At 52.8% G+C, this 18,791-nt stretch overlaps 8 protein-coding genes across 9 annotated transcripts; 5 read left to right on the plus strand and 3 right to left on the minus strand.

Moving 5' to 3' along the window:
- Positions 1-215: 215 nt before the first annotated feature.
- On the plus strand, positions 216-2,193 carry PV05_03631 (uncharacterized protein; the record flags this gene model as incomplete). The annotated part of the gene is made up of 1 exon (XM_013464288.1): positions 216-2,193. The coding sequence occupies exon 1, from the start codon at positions 235-237 to the stop codon at positions 2,191-2,193; it is 1,959 nt and encodes a 652-aa protein (XP_013319742.1). The 5' UTR covers positions 216-234.
- Positions 2,194-3,293: 1,100 nt separating this feature from the next.
- Positions 3,294-4,847, plus strand: PV05_03632 (uncharacterized protein; the record flags this gene model as incomplete). The annotated part of the gene is made up of 1 exon (XM_013464289.1): positions 3,294-4,847. One exon carries the CDS (start codon positions 3,294-3,296, stop codon positions 4,845-4,847), a length of 1,554 nt encoding a protein of 517 aa, XP_013319743.1.
- Positions 4,848-5,012: 165 nt separating this feature from the next.
- PV05_03633 (uncharacterized protein) lies at positions 5,013-7,321 on the minus strand. The gene is made up of 5 exons (XM_013464290.1): positions 6,977-7,321; positions 6,741-6,910; positions 5,651-6,648; positions 5,342-5,566; positions 5,013-5,275 (listed from the first exon to the last, which is right to left on the minus strand). Exons 1-5 carry the CDS (start codon positions 6,983-6,985, stop codon positions 5,148-5,150), a joined length of 1,530 nt encoding a protein of 509 aa, XP_013319744.1. The 5' UTR covers positions 6,986-7,321; the 3' UTR covers positions 5,013-5,147.
- Positions 7,322-7,660: 339 nt separating this feature from the next.
- PV05_03634 (uncharacterized protein) lies at positions 7,661-10,186 on the minus strand. Its single transcript, XM_013464291.1, has 7 exons — positions 9,619-10,186; positions 9,470-9,573; positions 9,386-9,406; positions 9,236-9,335; positions 9,086-9,188; positions 8,541-9,029; positions 7,661-8,484 (listed from the first exon to the last, which is right to left on the minus strand). The coding sequence occupies exons 1-7, from the start codon at positions 9,810-9,812 to the stop codon at positions 7,849-7,851; spliced, it is 1,647 nt and encodes a 548-aa protein (XP_013319745.1). The 5' UTR covers positions 9,813-10,186; the 3' UTR covers positions 7,661-7,848.
- A 384-nt stretch (positions 10,187-10,570) lies between these two features.
- PV05_03635 (uncharacterized protein) lies at positions 10,571-12,872 on the plus strand. Its single transcript, XM_013464292.1, has 7 exons — positions 10,571-11,034; positions 11,084-11,206; positions 11,263-11,415; positions 11,541-11,579; positions 11,630-12,439; positions 12,496-12,568; positions 12,626-12,872. Exons 1-7 carry the CDS (start codon positions 10,747-10,749, stop codon positions 12,739-12,741), a joined length of 1,602 nt encoding a protein of 533 aa, XP_013319746.1. The 5' UTR covers positions 10,571-10,746; the 3' UTR covers positions 12,742-12,872.
- A 372-nt stretch (positions 12,873-13,244) lies between these two features.
- On the plus strand, positions 13,245-14,822 carry PV05_03636 (uncharacterized protein; the record flags this gene model as incomplete). The annotated part of the gene is made up of 1 exon (XM_013464293.1): positions 13,245-14,822. One exon carries the CDS (start codon positions 13,245-13,247, stop codon positions 14,820-14,822), a length of 1,578 nt encoding a protein of 525 aa, XP_013319747.1.
- A 255-nt stretch (positions 14,823-15,077) lies between these two features.
- On the plus strand, positions 15,078-17,525 carry PV05_03637 (uncharacterized protein). The gene is made up of 2 exons (XM_013464294.1): positions 15,078-15,256; positions 15,349-17,525. The coding sequence occupies exon 2, from the start codon at positions 15,416-15,418 to the stop codon at positions 17,285-17,287; it is 1,872 nt and encodes a 623-aa protein (XP_013319748.1). The 5' UTR covers positions 15,078-15,256; positions 15,349-15,415; the 3' UTR covers positions 17,288-17,525.
- Positions 17,526-17,700: 175 nt separating this feature from the next.
- PV05_03638 lies at positions 17,701-18,715 on the minus strand. Of its 2 annotated transcripts, XM_013464295.1 has the most exons (3): positions 18,602-18,715; positions 18,090-18,531; positions 17,701-17,984 (listed from the first exon to the last, which is right to left on the minus strand). In XM_013464295.1, the coding sequence occupies exons 2-3, from the start codon at positions 18,430-18,432 to the stop codon at positions 17,944-17,946; spliced, it is 384 nt and encodes a 127-aa protein (XP_013319749.1). In that variant the 5' UTR covers positions 18,433-18,531; positions 18,602-18,715; the 3' UTR covers positions 17,701-17,943. The 2 variants fall into 2 exon arrangements, with proteins under 2 accessions (XP_013319749.1, XP_013319750.1); XM_013464296.1 differs by having other exon boundaries at positions 18,090-18,715.
- Positions 18,716-18,791: the final 76 nt, after the last annotated feature.

Genomic DNA, 18,791 nt, shown 5'->3' on the forward strand with positions numbered 1-18,791 from the left:
GGCGGCGTCTGGATCGAAACGTAGAAGGAAGCGGACTCAACTTGGCTGGACAGATGTGATCTCTCAACCGCTTTTCGTGCCGAAGCCTGAGGGTCTCCTAGCCACTCAGTGTGGCACGGGTCCGCAATGCCCGAAGTAGCCAACCGTCTCCATATTTACAGCTAATCGTCAATACCAGGGACCATCACTGGTCATTCCACAACTACATTCATTTTGCTGAACCTTGGACAGCCCATGGAGCGTACAAACTCCAGGAGGCGCAAGGCTGGCCTTTCAGGTACAATGGATGAGAAAGTCCAGGAGAGTGCTTCGATACGAAAGTCATTATCATCACAAGCGAACCTTAGTAGCCCGGTCGTGCCCATACCACTCTCACCCCTGCAGACGTGGTTGCGCTATTTCATCTACCTGATTGTCAGTCTACTGATATTCGGCTTTCTTGGTGCGATCCTCTTCGGTCAGCTCAAAAGTGCTTCTCGAAATGCAGTCAACGTTGGGGAAGCAGATGCCGCTCAAGAAACGCCGGCCGGTACACAAGTGCCCGGAGATCTAAGGATCATACTTCACCCTGAGAATCACGCTAGCCGCCCACCTACAACACTGGTGTACAACTGGACGATCACAAAGGGCTATCGTCGCCCAGACGGTGTGGCCAAAGAAGTGTACCTGCTCAATGACAACTTTCCCGGAGAAACCATCGAAGCTCGTTCCGGAGACAGAATAATAGTGAATGTCACCAATCAGCTTAGCAATGAAGGGCTCGCCATGCATTGGCATGGACTGAGGATGATGGGAGCCAACGAGATGGACGGTGCCGTCGGCTTGACGCAGAACCCGATCCCGCCGAGCGGGAGCTTCCTATACGACTTCACCATCGGCCAAGAAGAATCTGGCACCTTTTGGTATCATGGCCACGAGAAAACCCAGCGGGATGATGGCCTCTACGGTGGCTTTGTCGTTCACCGTCCATCGGAGCAATGCAACGAGCGACGCAAGTACGATTATGACGACGAAATCCTGCTCCTGGTCGGCGACTGGTATCACCGGCCGAGCAACGACGTCCTCAGTTGGTATATGAACTCGAGATCGTTTGGCAATGAACCTGTTCCAGACTCTCTGGTCATCAATGGCTTGGGTAATTTCGATTGCGAACTGGCGGTACCAGCACGGCCTGTCGACTGCTTGTCGCCGGAAACCCGGATCGACCTTCCTGTGCTGCCACTCAAGGGTGGCCAGCGCACCCGTTTACGTCTAGTCAATACAGGATCGTTGACAGGGTTCTCAGTACGAATCCATGGTGCCAGCATAACACCCTTTCAAGTTGACGGCGGCAGCGAGATAGCTATGGCAGAAGCGCGAGGTATTGGGATTGTTTACCCGGGCGAGCGGGTAGATGTGGTCTTGCAGATTGGTCCCTCGACCAACCAACCTTTTGTCGAAATCAAAATGGACGATGAGAACTTCAAGTATCCAAATCCAGCTCTCAATCCTATCCAGAACTTTCCCGTCCAGACAATCGCAGACAATGTCGGTATGGCACTGCCAGTTCCGGAGGTCGAGCACTACAATCTGCAGGCGGCCTCCTCAAATTCTAGCTTACGGGTTGCTTGGCCAGAACAACCGCTAAAGTTCGTTATTTATACCACGACACTGAAATTGGCAAAGCATCACAACATTCCCATGGGATTCATAAATCACACCAGTTGGTCGCCACAGGCTGAACCGCCGGAACCATTGATATCGATCTCTCGATCCCAGTACGATCGGAACCAGCTCTCGCCTCGCATTCCGCTGTTCAGGAAAGGAACAGCAGACACTGGGCTTTCGAAAGGTTGGGTCGAGGTTGTCATTAACAATCTTGATGACGGGGGCCATCCATTCCACTTACACGGTTATTCCTTCTACGTCGTGTCCGTCTTCCCGCGCCCAGTAGCATGGACCGGCACGAAGCCTCCCTTCACTCCAGGGGGATCAAGCATGTATAACTACAACCCCTTTACCACACAGCCCCAAGATTCTCCTGCAGGCGAGTACAACCTGGTCAATCCGGTCATGAGGGACACTGTCTTCGTCCCGCAGAGAGGCTATGCAGTGATAAGATTCCAAGCCGACAACATGGGTATCTGGATGCTGCACTGTCACGTGGGCTGGCATCTGGGAAGCGGTATGGCCATGAGCTGGGATGTGCAGTAGACCTTGGTATTTCTTTCCCCTTAGACTATCGCCCCACAGAGCCAGCAAAATTTGCCGATTCGAACTTCACGGTACCAACACGTTTGCAATCCAAGGTGTTGCGGTGAGCGGGCCAGGACCCCGTTTCACAGCAAGTAAAGTTATATGTATGCAAAGCACCACCACGAATCATACAGGAGCGGCAACCGCAAGGAAGGTCGGCATTTTGCGTTGATCTCCGTCAAAGACGTACACAAGCGAATGACACTTGGCACTCTCGCAACGTGCGCCGAGACTGGGACCAAACCGATCAATTCAAGGCAAATCCCAGCAATGCCAAATCCTAAGAACTGCACGGCGTGCACGATATTCCCGCTATTTGGCTGCAATGTCACTTGGACTGATCCCGGCATGAATACCGTAGCTTGCCCCGTCACACGGGACCTGAGCATCAACCAAGGACTGTCAAGCTTTACAACACGGGCCCAAGCTCCCTTTTCGAACGCCATCCCCACGTGCGTCGAGATCTTGATGCGCATTATCATTCACGGCCTTCTGATAGGTAGAGGGTTCCTACTACGCCAATGGCGGAGTAACGTTCCAAGCACTTAGCTCTACCTCGACGGAGGAAGACTGCATGTTTATATAGCGTGAACCTCATGCCTGTGCGACAGCGAGCCAAAGACTCTCAGGGTCCAGCCAACGTTGATCAGGTCAAAGATGGTGATGCTCAAGAGCTTTGCCCTGATGTGCTTTGGCTTCGCCAGCCTGGTGCGAGGTGACTCTCTGGCAAGCATTGACCATGTCGTACTGTTCATGCAGGAAAATCGAGCTTTCGACCACGTGAGTTTCGGTTGGGCGAATTGACGTCCATTCTTGCTAACATGCGAAGTATTTTGGCAGCATGGCTGGCGTCCGCGGATTTTCGGATCCCAACGTTCAAGTCAACCCAAATGGAAAGTCTGTTTGGTATCAGTATGTCAGCACGAATGCCAAAACTCCAGCACTGTCATTGACACAGCCATAGACAAGTCAACAGCAGCTTGACTAACGATACTGACTATCTCCTTCCCTGGTACCTCAACTATCTTGGAGATCATTGGCTGAACGCCACTCAATGCATGGATGCTGGTTCAAACGGTTACGAAGAGAACCACCTCGCCTACAACTTTGGGCTGAACGATCACTGGGCTCTGAACAACACACCGTGGAGTTGGGGCTACTACAAACGCAGCGACCTTCCAGTTCAATATGCTCTTGCAGAAGGCTGGACAATCGGCGACATGTACCAGGAGAGTGTCATTGCTTCAACCAACCCGAATCGTGTCACATGGGTCAGCGGGTCTATCAACGTCCCTGGCTCTCCGCAGAAAGCTGATCAAGGTGGTGTCTACATCGACAACCACGAAGTTCCGGGCTGTGAGTCCCCAGGCCTCAATTGCTACCCATTGTCATGGACCACCTGTCCCGAGATCTATCAGAAAGCGGGAGTGACCTGGCAAGTCTTTCAAGACTCCGACAACTTTGACGACAACCCACTTGCTTGGTTCCAACAGTTCCAAGAAGCCAAAAATGGCACCGTTCTGCAGGAGCGTGGCATGTCCTATCTTGGTCTGCAAGACTTTTATGACCGCGCCGCAAAAGGGACCCTTCCCATGATATCCTACATCATTGGTCCCACCGAACTTTCCGAGCATCCTCCTTACTCCCCCCACGATGGAGCTTGGCTACAACAACAAGTGGTCAATGCTGTCACCAAGGGTAAAAACTGGAACAGTACCGCCTTGATCATCAGCTACGACGAAACAGGTGGTTGGGGCGACCATGTTTCTCCGTACCATTCTCCCAACGGCACAGCTGGTGAATGGCTTCAAGATCCTTACGACCTGTTTGGCTACACTTTCTCCGGCCCAGGCTTCCGTCTTCCTTTCTACATCATCTCTCCATGGACCCGTGGTGGGCACGTGTTCACCGAAAAGGCTGACCACAATTCTCAAATCATGTTTGTCGAGAAATGGTTGGCCGCAAAAGGACACAATGTCGTGACCGACCAGATTCCAGCCTGGCGCCGCGCACACATGTCCGACCTGACGGCTGCGTTCGACTTTTCTTCACCAAACACGTCCGTGCCTCCCATCCCAGTGGCATCCACACCTCACAAGGACAAGACCGGTGTTTGGGACGGCTCTTCATATTGCGAGGCCCAATATGCCGTCCAGCGCCCACCTGTGCCGTATGCGAACCAGACGGAAGAGAAATCCCTCATCTCGGAAAAGGGGTTCAAAGCCGTCCGCGGCTATCTCACTGAAGGCCGCTTCTTGACGTTCGAAGCTTCCGGCTTCGCCTTGTCCAATCCGGGCAACAAAGCCACGAGGTTCGCCGCCTCGAAAGCCACACCCTCCCATTCAGATATTGCTCAACGTTGGGTCATACACGAGACTGCTACGGATAGCCGGCTTTACACGATCAGCAGTGCCGTAGACGGGCGATATATTGGCGCGCAGATGAAGCTGGTGGGCAAGGATGAGGCGCTCGTGCATAACATCACCTATCTCGGTGGTGGAAAGGGTTACAATCTGCGCAACAGCAAAGGCAGGTACATTACCATCAACAGCAAGGGGAACGTCGTCATGGCCGGAGCTGGACAAGGAATTTCCATTTATAGCGTGACTTGAGGGTCGTTTGGCCTCGACATGCAACTCCTTCCCCAGCACGCCCCATGGGATGCCTAAAGTCTCCTTGCCCCCTGTCAAAAGCACACGATGGCACTTTCTTCTTCTTCTGCGAGCAGGGACCTGCTATTATCATATTCTATCAGATTATGAGCACAAGCCAAGATGCGGTTATTCTCGGACTGTCTCTAAAACTCTTGCATTACCGCTGTGGCTTGCGATCATCGTGCTGTGCACAATGCCCATTCTATCTTTCGGACTACTACAATATATTGCCTGTGGTTATTCGCGCTGGTGCATATTCTATCTTCGATGCGCAGCCAAAGCGACCTGCGTCGGTGGCGCCTTATCGTGGTCGGCACGTTGGTTGCCCTTCTGGAGTGCATCTGCCAGACGCTGTGCGATCTCCTCATCGACTCTCCTCCACATTTCTGTTGCAGGTCATTGTCAATCATACAACTCAACCATGCCAGGTAATCTTGAGACTCGTGACTTACCGATCGTATCCTTCTGCACCTCCGGCAAAGCTTTACCAACATGTCCGGACAGGTTATGTAGGAATTCCTTGTCCTCGCCCGTGTCCTTGAAAATCTTCCACAGCATACGTGGCTGCTCGAAGTCTTCCTCGGTCACGTCGGAAGAATATGCTTGGACCCGGCCGACCCATTCGTCATGCGCGACATCCGCGGGACCACTTCTGATCTTGCGGAACGAGGAGCGAACTGTTTTACGTCGCGCGTGCGTGTGTCAGCCATGCTACCGGTCTTTTGCAAAATGAGGTAAATAATAAGGCGGCCGGTACTCACCATAATCCGGATCGGACCCGTAGTTCCCGTCCAACCTCATGGGACCGTCGCGTTGGTAGGGCGAGTACACTCTCAACGCCCGATTCGGGGGCAACTGCTGATAATTCGGTCCCACACGGTACCGCGCGGCGTCCGGGTAGCTGAACATTCGTGCGTGCAACATGGTGTCGGCGGAAGGACCGATGCCTGGGACCAGGTTGGACGGCGAAAAGGCGGCCTGCTCGATCTCCTGGAAGTGGTTCTCGGGGTTGCGATTCAAGGTCAACTTGCCGACGGGGATCAGCGGATAGTCCTCGTGCGGCCAGACCTTTGTGATGTCGAAGATGTTCCAGCGGTACGTCTCTGCGTCCTTGGGGTCCATAACCTGCAACGACATTGTCCATGTAGGGAAATTGCCTCGCTCGATCGCATTGAACATATCCTTGACGTGGTAGTCCGGTTCCTCGCCGGCTAGGCGCACCGCATCCTCCTGTGATAGGGTTTGGATGCCGGCGTCCGGTTTGAAATGGATCTTGACGTATTTGAAGCTGCCGTCCTTGGGCTTGCCAAACTTGAACGTGTGGTTGCCGAAGCCGTTGACGTTACGGAGGGAAGCGGGCACACCGCGTCCGCCGAAGAGCTGCATCAGACAATGCACTCCTTCCTGGTTGTGATTATGGAAGTCCCAGAACATACTTGCATCCGCGACCCCAGTCTGCGGGTGTCGTTTATGTGACCGGTTCAGGCTGGGGAATTTTATCGGATCCCTGATGAAGAAAACGGGCAGGTCGTTGCCTACGAAGTCCCAGTTACCTTCCTCGGTCTTGAATTTTAGCGCGAATCCTCGAATGTCTCTCGCCGTGTCGGAAGACCCCTTCTCTCCAGCAACGGTCGACAGCCGAGCTAGGACCTCCGTCTTCTTGCCAACTGTGCTGAGGAACGCTGCCGAACACCAATCCGTCACGTCATGGGTGCATTCGAATTCTCCCCAAGCCCCAGCGGCTTTCGCATGGACGACTCTGCCAAACACACGCGAACGTCAGTAGATTGTTCGACGGTGACTACTAGCACTGGACCTGTGCGGGCTGGTCGGGACAGGGCAGGTCAGTACCTTTCTGGAATCCTCTCCCGAGGGAAATGAGCCAAGGTCTCGATCAGTTGCGTATCCTCGAGCAAGGCGAGGCCGCCACCGCGAACCTTCGGTCCGCGCAGGACCACTGAAGAGGTTGGATCATTGACCGGCCTTCCCTCTGCGAGAGTGTAGACCGGAGGCTCCGTTGACTGCTCAGATGGTCAGGTACAGTATCCTTGTTGCCGGAGTAGGGATTGTCACGGAGAGCCACTTACATCTGACATGACGGGCTTGGTAGTCTTGGGGTTCCGCGCTTTCTGGATCAAAGTCTTTTTTCCCTCACACGAGTCAATATAGCCAGATTATGGGAATCCCCAAGTATGGTGTTTGAAAGTGGCGTAGGATCACTGATCCGGCTCAAGGTCATGATGAAATCAGAATGGAGTTTGCTTCCGGAAGCCACTTCCCTCTGCAGACAGTGTACCAAAGGATGTACGATAAAAACGCCATGACGCGAGTGCGACATTGCTCGGACTTGCCGACCACTTACACAACATCGAACAACGCGCAGTCATGACATGGAGAGGCCGAGGCTGAAGCTGAGGCTAAGCTCAGTGAGTACCCTGCCGGCCAAGGAGAGGATACAATACAAAAGAGAAATTGAACCGACACGTGACTGGTAAACGAAAATATACACCTAGATATCCACCGTTGCTGGCTGATCAAAATGAAGGCGGTCAGCCGAATTGGGCAGGTAAAATTACCTGATATGGCAGTATGCGGCAGTAAGAACTACAAGTAGGTAATGAAGTTAACTTAACTTACCTGGCACCTAGTAACCAGCGAGCACAATAAGGGACTATGAAGGAACGAGTCACGTGAGCCGTCAAGATTGAAGCGTTCCGGGGGACATGGGAGGCTGTGGCGAACACGGGCAATATTCGTAAATACGTTAGTAACAGCTCCCTAGGTGGCTCCAGCATCCATCCAGTACAATCGATAGCGACAACGCCAGTCGGTGCTATTGTCGATAGGACTCTCCTTCTCTTGTTCTTTCAACCTATGTACCCATCCTGTTACCCTGCCCTCAACACTAAGCAGACACCACCTTCTACCGCCAGCACTCCTTCTCTTTCTCCTCGACCACCTAAACAGTCGCCGCCCCCTTCTTCATCAACTCCGCCACGAGATTCCAATACTCCACCCGACTGCGTTCCCGAAACTTCTTTCCCCAGACAATCATGATGAGAAAGGCACTACTCGCGGCCATGCCAATGAACGCGGCACTGACAAAACAATTCTGCAGGCCCAGATTCTCTACCCAGGGGGTAATTCCATACCCGATCGCGAAACTCATCGTGTTCCGCACAATGATGACCGTCGTCATCGCATCGCCGCTGATTTCATGATATGTATCGATCAGATAATTCACGCTCAACGTGATACCAAACACGTTGCACGCCGCTAGCGCGCCCATGGCTATCACAAGACCTGACCAGTGCACATGGTGCGCCGCGCCGACCCCCCAAAGGATCAGCGTCGCCGGGACAAGCACGACGCACAGTGCGAACGGCCACAACCGCTGCTCAGGCTCCATGATCCCGCCATTCCGTCGGGCCAATTTTAGCGTCAACCAGTCGCTCAGGCGGCCGGTCAAGTACGACCCCACGATCACGCCGAGACAAGTGGAAACGTAGCTCAGGCCGACCATCGAGGCTTTGAAGTTGTATGGCGGTGCGGAGAGGATAAGGCTGGCTGTTGCGTTAAGGACGTTGAACCAGATCTACCGTAGTGTCGACATCAGCACCCATCCAACGTACAATGACTGGTGTGACTTACAAGGTAGCTCCCATAGCTAAACCCAGCGTAGAATATCACGGGCCACCGCATATACTTGAGCGACAGGCTGGCTCTCCCGACGACGTCTTGGCCTGGCGAGGGCTGCCAGAGGGACAATTTCTGCAAGAACGACTTGTTACTGCCGGTCTGAATCCTTCCCTTCTCGATACTGGCTAGATCGGGCTCTCCTGTAACAGTGGCCTTCTTCTCGGCAACAACCTTCTCATCGTTCGGCTCAGTGAGAACCGGGCTCTGTGCCCCGCTCTCAATCTCCACGATACCAACAGTCGACCGTCGGTAATTCGTCTCCTCCATGAAGAAGAAGCAGAAGACCAGCGCACAGCCGAGGAACATGGCGGGAAAGTAAAACACCCATTTCCAGTCCATGCCGTCTGCAATGAAGCCGCAGATGACCGGGGCGAAGTAGTTGCTTCCGGCCAAGAAGAGTGCATAGATACCCATGTAGGTTCCTCTTTCGTGCGTGAAGTACTATGAGGCTAAATTAGCATACGGGATAAACGTCCGTGATGCGGATTGGACCATACCACATCGGTCACCGATATTTCAGGTAGTGCTTCAATCGGAGCAGCGAAGAAACCATTGACGATGTTCTTCGCGATCCACATGCCGTCGCTGCGAGCGTAGGGACTGCCTGCCATCAGTATCAGATTGGAATAAATGGGGCGAGAACTTACCCCCATAGTGTACATCCAATGCAACCGACAATGGAGAGAAGATATGTCAACCGCTTGCCGTAACGAAGAGCAAATGGCTGCCAGAAGAGGAGTCCCCAACCTGTTCTACTCAATCAAATGACCCAAAACATTAGATGTGATAATGCATACCACATAGTAAAAACAAATACCCTGATCACGTCCATTAGCATGCTCGCCGTCTTGGGTCCCCTGCGCTTTGTAGTCATGACTGACCTGTGCCCTGGTTCAGAGTGCTGATCGATACACCCGAAGCCTCAGAAAGCGGGACAATGACGGAGTAGACGACAGATCCGGAGATACCGACGAACAGGGTATATCTGAGACGTATTAGCAGCGCAATAGCAGCCGGAAAGACAACATACACGTTGACCGAGATGGTGGACAGAAGTTTGCGTTTCGGCGACCAGTTCAGGGGATCATCTGGATCATCCGATGGAGTGGGCACAAGGACGACATCGCCTGTGCCGCCAGCATGGCGGGTGTGCATACTATGCTCCAGATCGACCAGATGGACGGTCCCAGGGACGCTGTCGACCGGAAGATTGTAGGCAGCCATGTCGAGAAGGTGGGCTCCTACCAGAGAGGAGATTCAACAGATGGAGAAACAGGAGATGGACTCTGGTTTCAAAGACCACAAAATGCAGGAACTCACATTCAGATATTTATGTCGGCGCACATCACCGCAGAACAGGCTCGACTCGGCGTCCGCATTCCGGCTTCAAGGGAAGATACCATACTCTCGTTGGTCTTTGATAGCCGCAAGATAGCATGTAAACACACGCTAAGCAGAGAACCCAGTAAGAAGCTTGAATGAAGATAAGCTACCAGCGTGCAGACTCGCAGCATGGTAAGGAGTGGAAACAACGGGCAACATCTTCAAACGAGCCAGACAATCGCTGTGATGCATAGGCTAAAGCACCAATGCACTCGTGCTGCCATGCAAGATAAAAGGATGCACATCAAGATATCTCAATATGGTAAGAGAGTTGCCACTTATCTGGACAGTGTCCGCCCCTTTGACGGCGTTATCGTATATAATTGGCTCGCAGATGACCTGCTGGTGGGCCAGGGTCGATGCGTCGGAGGTGTCCACAAGCTTGTCTTCACGTCGCGCAATTCCGCTCGATTGGCATCTTCTTTGATCTATGGCTAACCGAGGCCAAATGGGTAGCAAGGAACGGTTCCGTCCGCACGTCTGGTCCGCGAAGCTGGGATGTTTGCAAGATAAACGATCTCTGGTTGTGAAGATGTCGCGGAGAAGCGGCATGCCCAGTAGCTGCTTAGGCCGACATCCATAACATTACTGGACAGTTTCATCGAAAAACCGCCTAAAGACTCGGAAAACAAATGACTGATGTCTTGCCAAGGGCCACCTACCGCTAGTTGCGGGGTACGAAATTTAGACCAAGGTATAAGTGTAAGTGTCTGTCCGAGAAAGGCAGCTCAGAGCACAGATTCAATTGAGCGTTCGATCGTCTCGTGCCGACACAATGGTCCAAGATTGGAGAGAAATTGTCGCAAAGAAGCGCGCCGAGGTTGCGAAGCAACTACCGCAAGAATGGCGACTCCCTCAGACTATCTTGGGCGAGATCAACGCCAATGCCGATATTGGTGTCCTCGACATCCCTGCCAAATCTGGCGTGTTGACTTCTAAGGAGGTGGAAATCACAGAGAAGTATGATGCGGTCGACCTTGTTGCTAAGATGGCCGCCAAAGAGCTGTCGTCCTCGGAAGTCACTCTCGCATTTTGCAAGAGAGCTGCTGTTGCTCACCAAGTGGTCAGGGTCTCCACTGCTGGCTCAAGCGTATCTCTGCTGATGTGACCAGATCAACTGCTTGACGGAGATGTTCTTCGATCAGGCTCTCGAGAGAGCCAAACATCTGGATGAGTATCTGGAGAAGGAGGGCAAACCCATGGGTCCACTGCACGGCATGCCCATAAGCCTGAAGGTAGTTCCCGACCCCGAAACACCAATACATTGACTGACAAGGCATACTTTTTGCAGGACTCGTTCATGGTGAAAGGAATCCACTCGACTATTGGATATGTTTCTTTCATTGAAAGGCCTCCGGCTGAGGTCAACTCTCCCCTAGTCAATATTCTGCTCCAAAATGGTGCGGTACTATACGTCAAGACCAACATTCCACAGACATTGATGGTGAGTGACATTGCCGAGTATGAAAGGGGCTAGGTGACCTGCGAAGTCAAAGTCGTCATCTGCAGGAGATTAAGCCGATTCCATCAAGGACGTTCGTGCAGTAGACTGACATTTCCATTCCGCAGACGGCAGACTCGGAGAACAATGTCTTTGGCCGGGTACTTGTAGGTGCAACTTCGCCAGAAGCTGAGAATGGATATCTGACCTTCTTCAGAATCCCCACAAGCTCAAACTCAACGCTGGAGGTAGCAGCGGCGGAGAAGGGGCTCTTGTGGGTATGCGTGGGTCGATCCTGGGTGTAGGGACTGATATCGGAGGCTCGATCCGAATACCTGCAGTGTGCTGTGGCACCTACGGCTTCAAGCCGTCTGTTGGTCGGATGCCTTATGGAGGTCAAGCAAATCCGTCCTTGGATGGCTGGACAGGTATCATGCCAGTTGCGGGACCACTGGCGCAGAGTCCTCGGGATTTGCGGCTTTTCCTGGAGGCGGTCATTAAGTCAAAACCATGGGACTTTGACTATGCAGCCCTCGCAATGCCATGGCATTCGGTTCCAGAGAAGAAGACGCTTACCATTGGCGTCATCCTTGAATGTCCTACCTGGCCAGTGACACCTCCTATCATGCGAGCCATGAGAACAGCCACAGAGAAGCTCAAGCAGGCAGGACATAACATTGTCATGCTTGGGAACTTCCCTTCCTTCAAGGAGGCAACGGAGTTGTCGTGGCAGTTTTTCGATATCGACAATGAGTGCACGGGATTCAAGCATATTGATGCATCTGGAGAGCCATGGGTGAAGTCTGTGGCCGACATGTATACTCCGCCGCCAGAAGGTAGAAAGATCAAGACGCTGCGGGATCTCTTCGACATGAATGCAAAGCAGCTCGATTTCCGCCGCGGTTGGTTAAACATATTCATGGGCAACAGTTTGGACGTCATTCTTGCACCGGGCGCCCACACGACTGCAGTTCCTCATGACACTTTCCGGCTTCCACCATATACCGTCATGTGGAATCTTCTTGCGGTAAGTGCGGGTTGGCCGAGGTGTGAAAGGAATCAGATTGCTGACCTCGTTTGAAGTATCCTGCTTGCATCATTCCATACTTGAAGGCCGACAAGAGCATTGACATGCCTGATGCAAGGACTCCAGATTGTAAGTATTTCGCAAGTTGATAAGGCATGGCGCATCATTCACGCTGACTTATTCCAGACGATCCTGAAGTTGTGGATGGTGCTCCGTGCAACGTTCAGATAATTGCCAGGTCGGAGCAAGACGAAGAGCTAATGGCTGCTGTAGAAATTGTTGCCAAGGTTCTCGAGGTTTGATGTAGATTTATAGGTGGGCGTAAAGCGTGAATAGGTGCCCTGAAATGCCTTATATTTCCCGGTGCTGGAGTCACCCACAGCTTGATGCAATGGGAATTATTTCCGCGCAATATAAAGTCAAATTCTGAGGGCAAGACCCCGGTGAAACCCTCCTCCTTCAGATGCAGGCGTTCTCGGTTCCGCGGGCGGGGTGGGGATTGATTGGTGCACTGAGAAAGCGAATCTTTATGGTCAAGTCCGGCTGAACTCGACCTTATCATCGTGATAACGTTCCCCTCGCCTCGACCTCAAACTGCCAGAAGGCTTTATTCAGTTCCTACCGCCACATAGACTCTCCCTTAGGAGACCTTTATGTCGGCTGGCATCATCGAATGTCTAGCGAATGACATGTCTGTACACTCCACAACTGAATCGGTGTAGTTATGGTTGGGACTCTCCGCACAAAGACTGGATGCTGGACTTGTGAGTTCCCACTTGGCTTCAGAGCGATGACAGAGCTGACAATGGAAATTGTAGGCAGAGCCAGACGGAAAAAATGCGACGAACAAAGCCCGAGCTGCGGGAAGTGTGTCAAATCGAAAAGAGTCTGCTCGTGGCCTGGGAAGGATGACCTGTTGGATCGTAGACACCAGCGGGCTTTCAAGTCACCAAACCCACCGTTGAAACGTCCAGCGGCTGTTCCAGTGCAGCGCAGGCCTCTGCTGGTGTCGGAGTTGTCTTCTGTAGGCAAAGCATCGCCATTCTTCGTCTGCCGAGAAGTCTCCATCAACACGGACCTGTTTAATTCAGACAAGTTCACATCGGATCTTGAGGTCGATTGTTTTCGACATTTTCTCGAGGAATTTTTGCCGTTGTTGCTCCTTTCTTCCGCACATCCTGGATTTCAATCGGCATATATTCCAGAAGTGGTTCATATGTTGCTTGAATTCGACGGTTTGAGGGATGTGGCATTGGCTTGTGGTGCTTCGCATTTGCACGTGTCTACAGCCAACCTTCAAATGCACGAAGCCGGGATCATGTATTACTCTCGCGCGGTTTCCAAGGTCAATCAAGTACTCGGCAACATCGATTGGAGCCGCGATCGGTACAATGATGCGATCCTGATTTGCATCACTTTTCTGTATATCCACGGGGTGAGCCTGCCTTGTTCGAGCGGTCGGGAGTTGTTGATCGACATCAGCGTCACTGACTATGTTGTATATCAGGTTTTCGCCATCGGCACTAACCAGGATATTCCGAAACATGTGAATGGTGCCATTCAATTGATGAAGCTTCGTTGTGCCAAATCGCAGTCGTCCCCTCTAGCACGGCCAATCCATCGAATCATCTGGGAATCAATACTATACCAGGTGTTCCGTCAGACTGTCCGGCACCCCTTTGCAGTGGACTTCCAGCCGGACTTTGATTTTGTAGCAAGAGCGGAGGGCATCCTGCAAGCGCTGACGTTTCCGGATGGTTCGCAGGCAGACAACAGCCCGGTTATCGGTTTTCCGCTGAGCCTCCAGAAGTTCATCATTGCAATTGTTCAGCTTTGCAAACGCCCTTTCGAGCCCGATCGACATGGGCTCCACAAGCTCCATGAAGAAATGGAATATTGGGAGGGGTCCATACTCCAGCAAGGCCACTGCATCAAGCAGGAAGGCCACGGCAGCTCAACGTGGACGCCATCGGAACGAGCCCGACTGTTTCAGCAGCACTCAACGAGCTTGCATATTCTTGCAGCGTCTCTCCTTCTTGACTGGGTCTCCAGGTCTCAGGAAGTTCCTCACAAATCCAGAACGAATTTACCTCCTCCCAATAATTCCTGGCAAGTCAGCAGAGCTTTGCAGATTATGCGATGTCCACAAGCCAGTGAGGATTGGTCGAGGTGCTATCTCGGGTCATGGCCAGCATTGATCTTTGGCTATGCTGTTGGCACGCCTGAGAACGTCGCCTTGATTCGCTGGGACCTTGAGCAAAGATTTCGGAAGCTCTACTCTGTAGAGGAATTGGAGTTTCTCAGTGAATTGGAATCCATCTGGCGTACCAGAGGGATCTCATCCCGTGGACATAGTAGCTCGACCGGAAGCGAGTGCGAATGACTTCAATGCTGTAAATAACGATTACATCAGTGCGCGGAGTCCGTGTGCCATAGCAGAAACGTAACCGCCAAAAGGCACCCATTATCGTATCGTATACTGTATCGCTTTGAGTAATCAAGACCTGCTAAACCGAGAAAGGAGCGTGCCGCTTTAAACGGAAGCTTTGTAAGCATAAAATGGCGAGAATCCAAGACTAACACCTGCTACTTCGAGGCATGCTGACATCCAATAACCCCCTTACAGCCCCGGACTTTGCTTCAAGAATACTTGCCAATTTATATCACTGTCGAAATGGCAGGTGACAGTGTCCGGCATTTGGAATCTCCGCCCTTTTGGCCTGCTCGAAATCGACGTCGGACTGCCGTGACCACCTCTCGTGAAGCCGTATAAAATGTCCTTCCAGGGTTTCTGGACTTGACACTGAACATTCTCAGGTAGGCCGATTACCCTGAAACACAATCTTGAAGGAGCTTTCGGTCGCTTTCTCTATGGTAGAATTCATTGCTGAGACAAAGTATCGCCGCAGCCATCGGCCAGTACGACTCTCTTCACGACCTAGATACAAACCAAATCGTCTGCAATCACCCCCAAAGATGGCCTTCTTTCAGACTTCAGACTGGCATGAGGGTGAGAAGGCCATTCACAAACGTACCCACGTCGAGTACAATGACAACCCGACCAGCCCATTCCTCTACCCACGGGCAGCCAACCAGGTCGCCCGCTACCCGCTCATGGCCTTCGGCGTGCTCGACGAGAACGATAGACCATGGTGCACTGTCTGGGGCTCAGGCGAACCTCCCATCGCCCAAGCCATAGGCCAAAGTGTCCTCGGTATCCGCGCAACCGTCGATGCAAGTTTCGATCCGGTCGTCCAGACCATCTACAAGGGCAAGGATGACGGCGAAGTCCTACATGAAGAAGGCCAGAGCAGACTCATGAGCGGCCTGAGCATCAGTCTCGAAGAACGAGGCCGCGTCAAACTAGCCGGAAACATCATCGCCGGCTCTCTGAATGCCACAACTCCATCTGAAGAAGGCTCCAGAGACTCCGACGACACAGGCAAATCCGGTCAAATTCAACTCGTGGCCCAAATCACCCAAACCCTACCGAACTGTCCCAAATACCTCAATAAGAAGCGGATCGTCTCATCCACCCCAGAACCGCGCCTCCTCTCGAAATCACACCATCTCTCTGAGGCAGCCGTGGACATAATCCACAAAGCCGACCTATTCTTCGTCACCTCCGCCCATGCCCACGAAGACATGGACTGCAATCACCGCGGTGGTCCGCCCGGCTTCGTGCGCGTCCAACAACCCAACGAGTCCTCCGCACCAAGTACGATAGTGTGGCCCGAGTACAGCGGTAACAACCTGTACCAAACGCTCGGCAACCTGGAGACAACACCGCGGGCAGGATTAGTGTTCCCAGACTTCGAAACCGGCTCCGTGCTCTATGTGACTGGCGACACCGAGACCTTAGTCGGCCCCGAAGCCGCCTCCATCATTGCAAAGTCAAATCTCGCCGTGCGCCTGACTATCACTGATGCACGACTTGTCGAAAATGGCTTGCCCTTCCGGGGTATACCAACAGACGATGCCACCCAGGGCCGCTCGCCGTACAATCCGCGCGTACGTTACCTCACGACCGAAAAGGCCGATGCATTATCAAAGTCGGCCAACGACGAGCCTCCGACGACGGCGCAGCTCGTGGGTAAAACCAAATTGGCACCTAGTATCACGCGCTACCGCTTCGCGCTGTCTGACCCTGCGACGTTCGGGCTGTGGAAGCCAGGACAATATGTCGCAGTGGACCTGAACGCTGAGTTGAACATGGGATACAGCCACATGCGTGACGATGACCCAACGAGCCTGAATGACGATTTTATACGAACCTTCACTGTCTCCTCGGTGCCCAACACGTTAGGGGTCCATGGCGAGGAGTTTGAGATCACAGTCCGACGTGTCGGGAATGCCACGGCGTGGCTCGAGCATCAGCGCGCCGGAATGTGTGAGATCGGCATCAGAGGGTTCGGCGGCGAGTTCTCATTCGACCAGGCCGATGGGAAGCGTGTTGGCTTCGTGGCCGCGGGAATCGGCATCACGCCGTTGTTGGGCCAAATGGGCGGTCTGGACCTGTCGAGGCTGAAGATCTGGTGGAGTGTAGGGATTCGTGATGTGGGATTGCCGCTGGATATCCTCAGCCAGTATCCTGAGCTCAAGTCTTGCTTGACGCTGTATCTGACCCGTGATGAGGCCTTGCTGGGCAGCGAAGAAGAGAAGGGCAAGCTCCAACAGCTCGTCAATTCGGGGGCGATGGTCAAGAGACGGAGGATCCAGCAGTCGGATCTGAGTGACGCAGAGAAGGGTGTGGATCATTGGTATCTCTGCACGGCGCCGGCGATGAGGAAGATCATTCAGCAATGGATGCCTGGGAAGTCCTTTGTCTTTGAGAATTTTGACTACTGACGTGGTATGACATGATGCGGTGTTCTCAGGAGCGTGCACTTGTAGTGTTCGCTATTGATCCGCGCAAACACCGCCCTATATACTCCGTTTGTACCGGCAGGACCAGTGAATGCCTGGCCGTCGGTAACCTTCATATATCAAAGACACCCAATTGTCTTCAACAATTCCTCATCGGTGTCTGGTCAAACTAGCATTCGGTTAGGGGCGTACTAGTGACGAATTGTTGTCGACATTAACCACCAACAACGCAAAATTCATCCGGGTTCGACTCTCACTGTTGGCTATAGTATGTCACATGATACTCTCTCTCTCTCTCTCAACTAGAAGGCTGCTTTGCGTCAGATGTGGGGAGGGTGATTCTGGGGGGTATGAGAGCGCAGCGCGGACAAGAAAAAGGTGGACTAGCGCTGGTAGGAGTATACAATTGGGATTCAACGGGATTTATCAATTTCAACAACTACGACCATCAACACCACTGGATCCGGATTCGGATCGAGAAAAACCACCTAACCCACTAGGGAGTTTCCCTCACCAGCCACCTTCTAGGAACATCGGTTCCTAGGAGCTGGCTGGCAGAGTTTTTGCCTTTTTGTCTTACCACTCACTACTACTCTGTACCCTCCTCCTTTTTCACTCGGTTATCTAGTGCATAGACCTCAAAAATCCTCGCACTTCGTCACGAAAAAAGCTACGACTTCTGTATGCATTCCATCATGTTAGCCGCATCTCTGCCATTCTTCTCGAGCCTCTCTTAGAAGGGTCCTAAAAGGCCCTTTGCTGTGCACAGGAGTGTGTTACGTACCATAAGGATGCGCCTCCCTTAACTTGTCCACGGCGTTGCGCACTCTCGCCGTCCCTACAACGACCATCTCCACCCGATCCTCCTGCACATACTCCACCACCCCGGATTTGCCGATATGCGGATCGGCATGCACGCTCGGTTTAAACTGGCCCGTGCCGGAACTGATAAAGCAAGTCTCCGTATACTTGGGCGGAGCCTCAGCAACGTGTCCTGGCCCGTTCGGCCATGTGCCCGCGCCCGTGGACCAGACCGCCTCCAGCACGGACTTTGTCGAAGGCGTCGGGACGTAGAACGTCATTTTATACAGCGTCTTGTCGTCGTCCTGCGGTGATGGTGCTGACATGTTTTGCGACGCGTTCGGGCGCAAGCGGCGTAAGAGGCGTTCGTCTTGCCGCTCTTGTAGGCTGGCGACGTAAAATGACCCTTCAGGGATCCGTAAGTTCTAACGAGGTGAGTGGGTGGACCTGCTTTGATCTGCGATATGCGGAGAATGATGGGACGAAGAAACGTACGGGGCATGGGACAATGGATTCGGCCTTGCACACGGGAGGTCGTCCAGAGGGTTGAGTTCGAGAGAATGGTGTGGTCGTGTTAAAAAGAGCCAACCTATGTGAAGTGGAGACAGCTTGATCGACCAAATGCGCTTTTGGCTCTACTTGGACGGTTTCGCCGGTCAATGTCGAACGACATCGAGTCTCACAC

Source organism: Exophiala xenobiotica, assembly GCF_000835505.1.
Source record: "Exophiala xenobiotica strain CBS 118157 unplaced genomic scaffold supercont1.2, whole genome shotgun sequence".
Taxonomy (NCBI): domain Eukaryota; kingdom Fungi; phylum Ascomycota; class Eurotiomycetes; order Chaetothyriales; family Herpotrichiellaceae; genus Exophiala; species Exophiala xenobiotica.

Coding starts and splice junctions, on each gene's coding strand:
- PV05_03633 (XM_013464290.1), bottom strand. Junction 6,649..6,740: donor CGGGAGAGGATTCCAGAAAG/GTACTGACCTGC, acceptor TGTGTTTGGCAG/AGTCGTCCATGCGAAAGCCG. Junction 5,276..5,341: donor GGTGCAGAAGGATACGATCG/GTAAGTCACGAG, acceptor GACCTGCAACAG/AAATGTGGAGGAGAGTCGAT.
- PV05_03634 (XM_013464291.1), bottom strand. CDS start 9,812: ATGGCTGCCTACAATCTTCCGGTCGACAGCGTCCCTGGGACCGTCCAT. Junction 9,574..9,618: donor TCCACCATCTCGGTCAACGT/GTATGTTGTCTT, acceptor AATACGTCTCAG/ATATACCCTGTTCGTCGGTA. Junction 9,407..9,469: donor CACTCTGAACCAGGGCACAG/GTCAGTCATGAC, acceptor GGACGTGATCAG/GGTATTTGTTTTTACTATGT.
- PV05_03635 (XM_013464292.1), top strand. CDS start 10,747: ATGGTCCAAGATTGGAGAGAAATTGTCGCAAAGAAGCGCGCCGAGGTT. Junction 11,207..11,262: donor GCATGCCCATAAGCCTGAAG/GTAGTTCCCGAC, acceptor TACTTTTTGCAG/GACTCGTTCATGGTGAAAGG. Junction 12,569..12,625: donor TGATGCAAGGACTCCAGATT/GTAAGTATTTCG, acceptor GACTTATTCCAG/ACGATCCTGAAGTTGTGGAT.
- PV05_03637 (XM_013464294.1), top strand. CDS start 15,416: ATGGCCTTCTTTCAGACTTCAGACTGGCATGAGGGTGAGAAGGCCATT.
- PV05_03638 (XM_013464295.1), bottom strand. CDS start 18,432: ATGTCAGCACCATCACCGCAGGACGACGACAAGACGCTGTATAAAATG. Junction 17,985..18,089: donor AAGGGAGGCGCATCCTTATG/GTACGTAACACA, acceptor GAATGCATACAG/AAGTCGTAGCTTTTTTCGTG.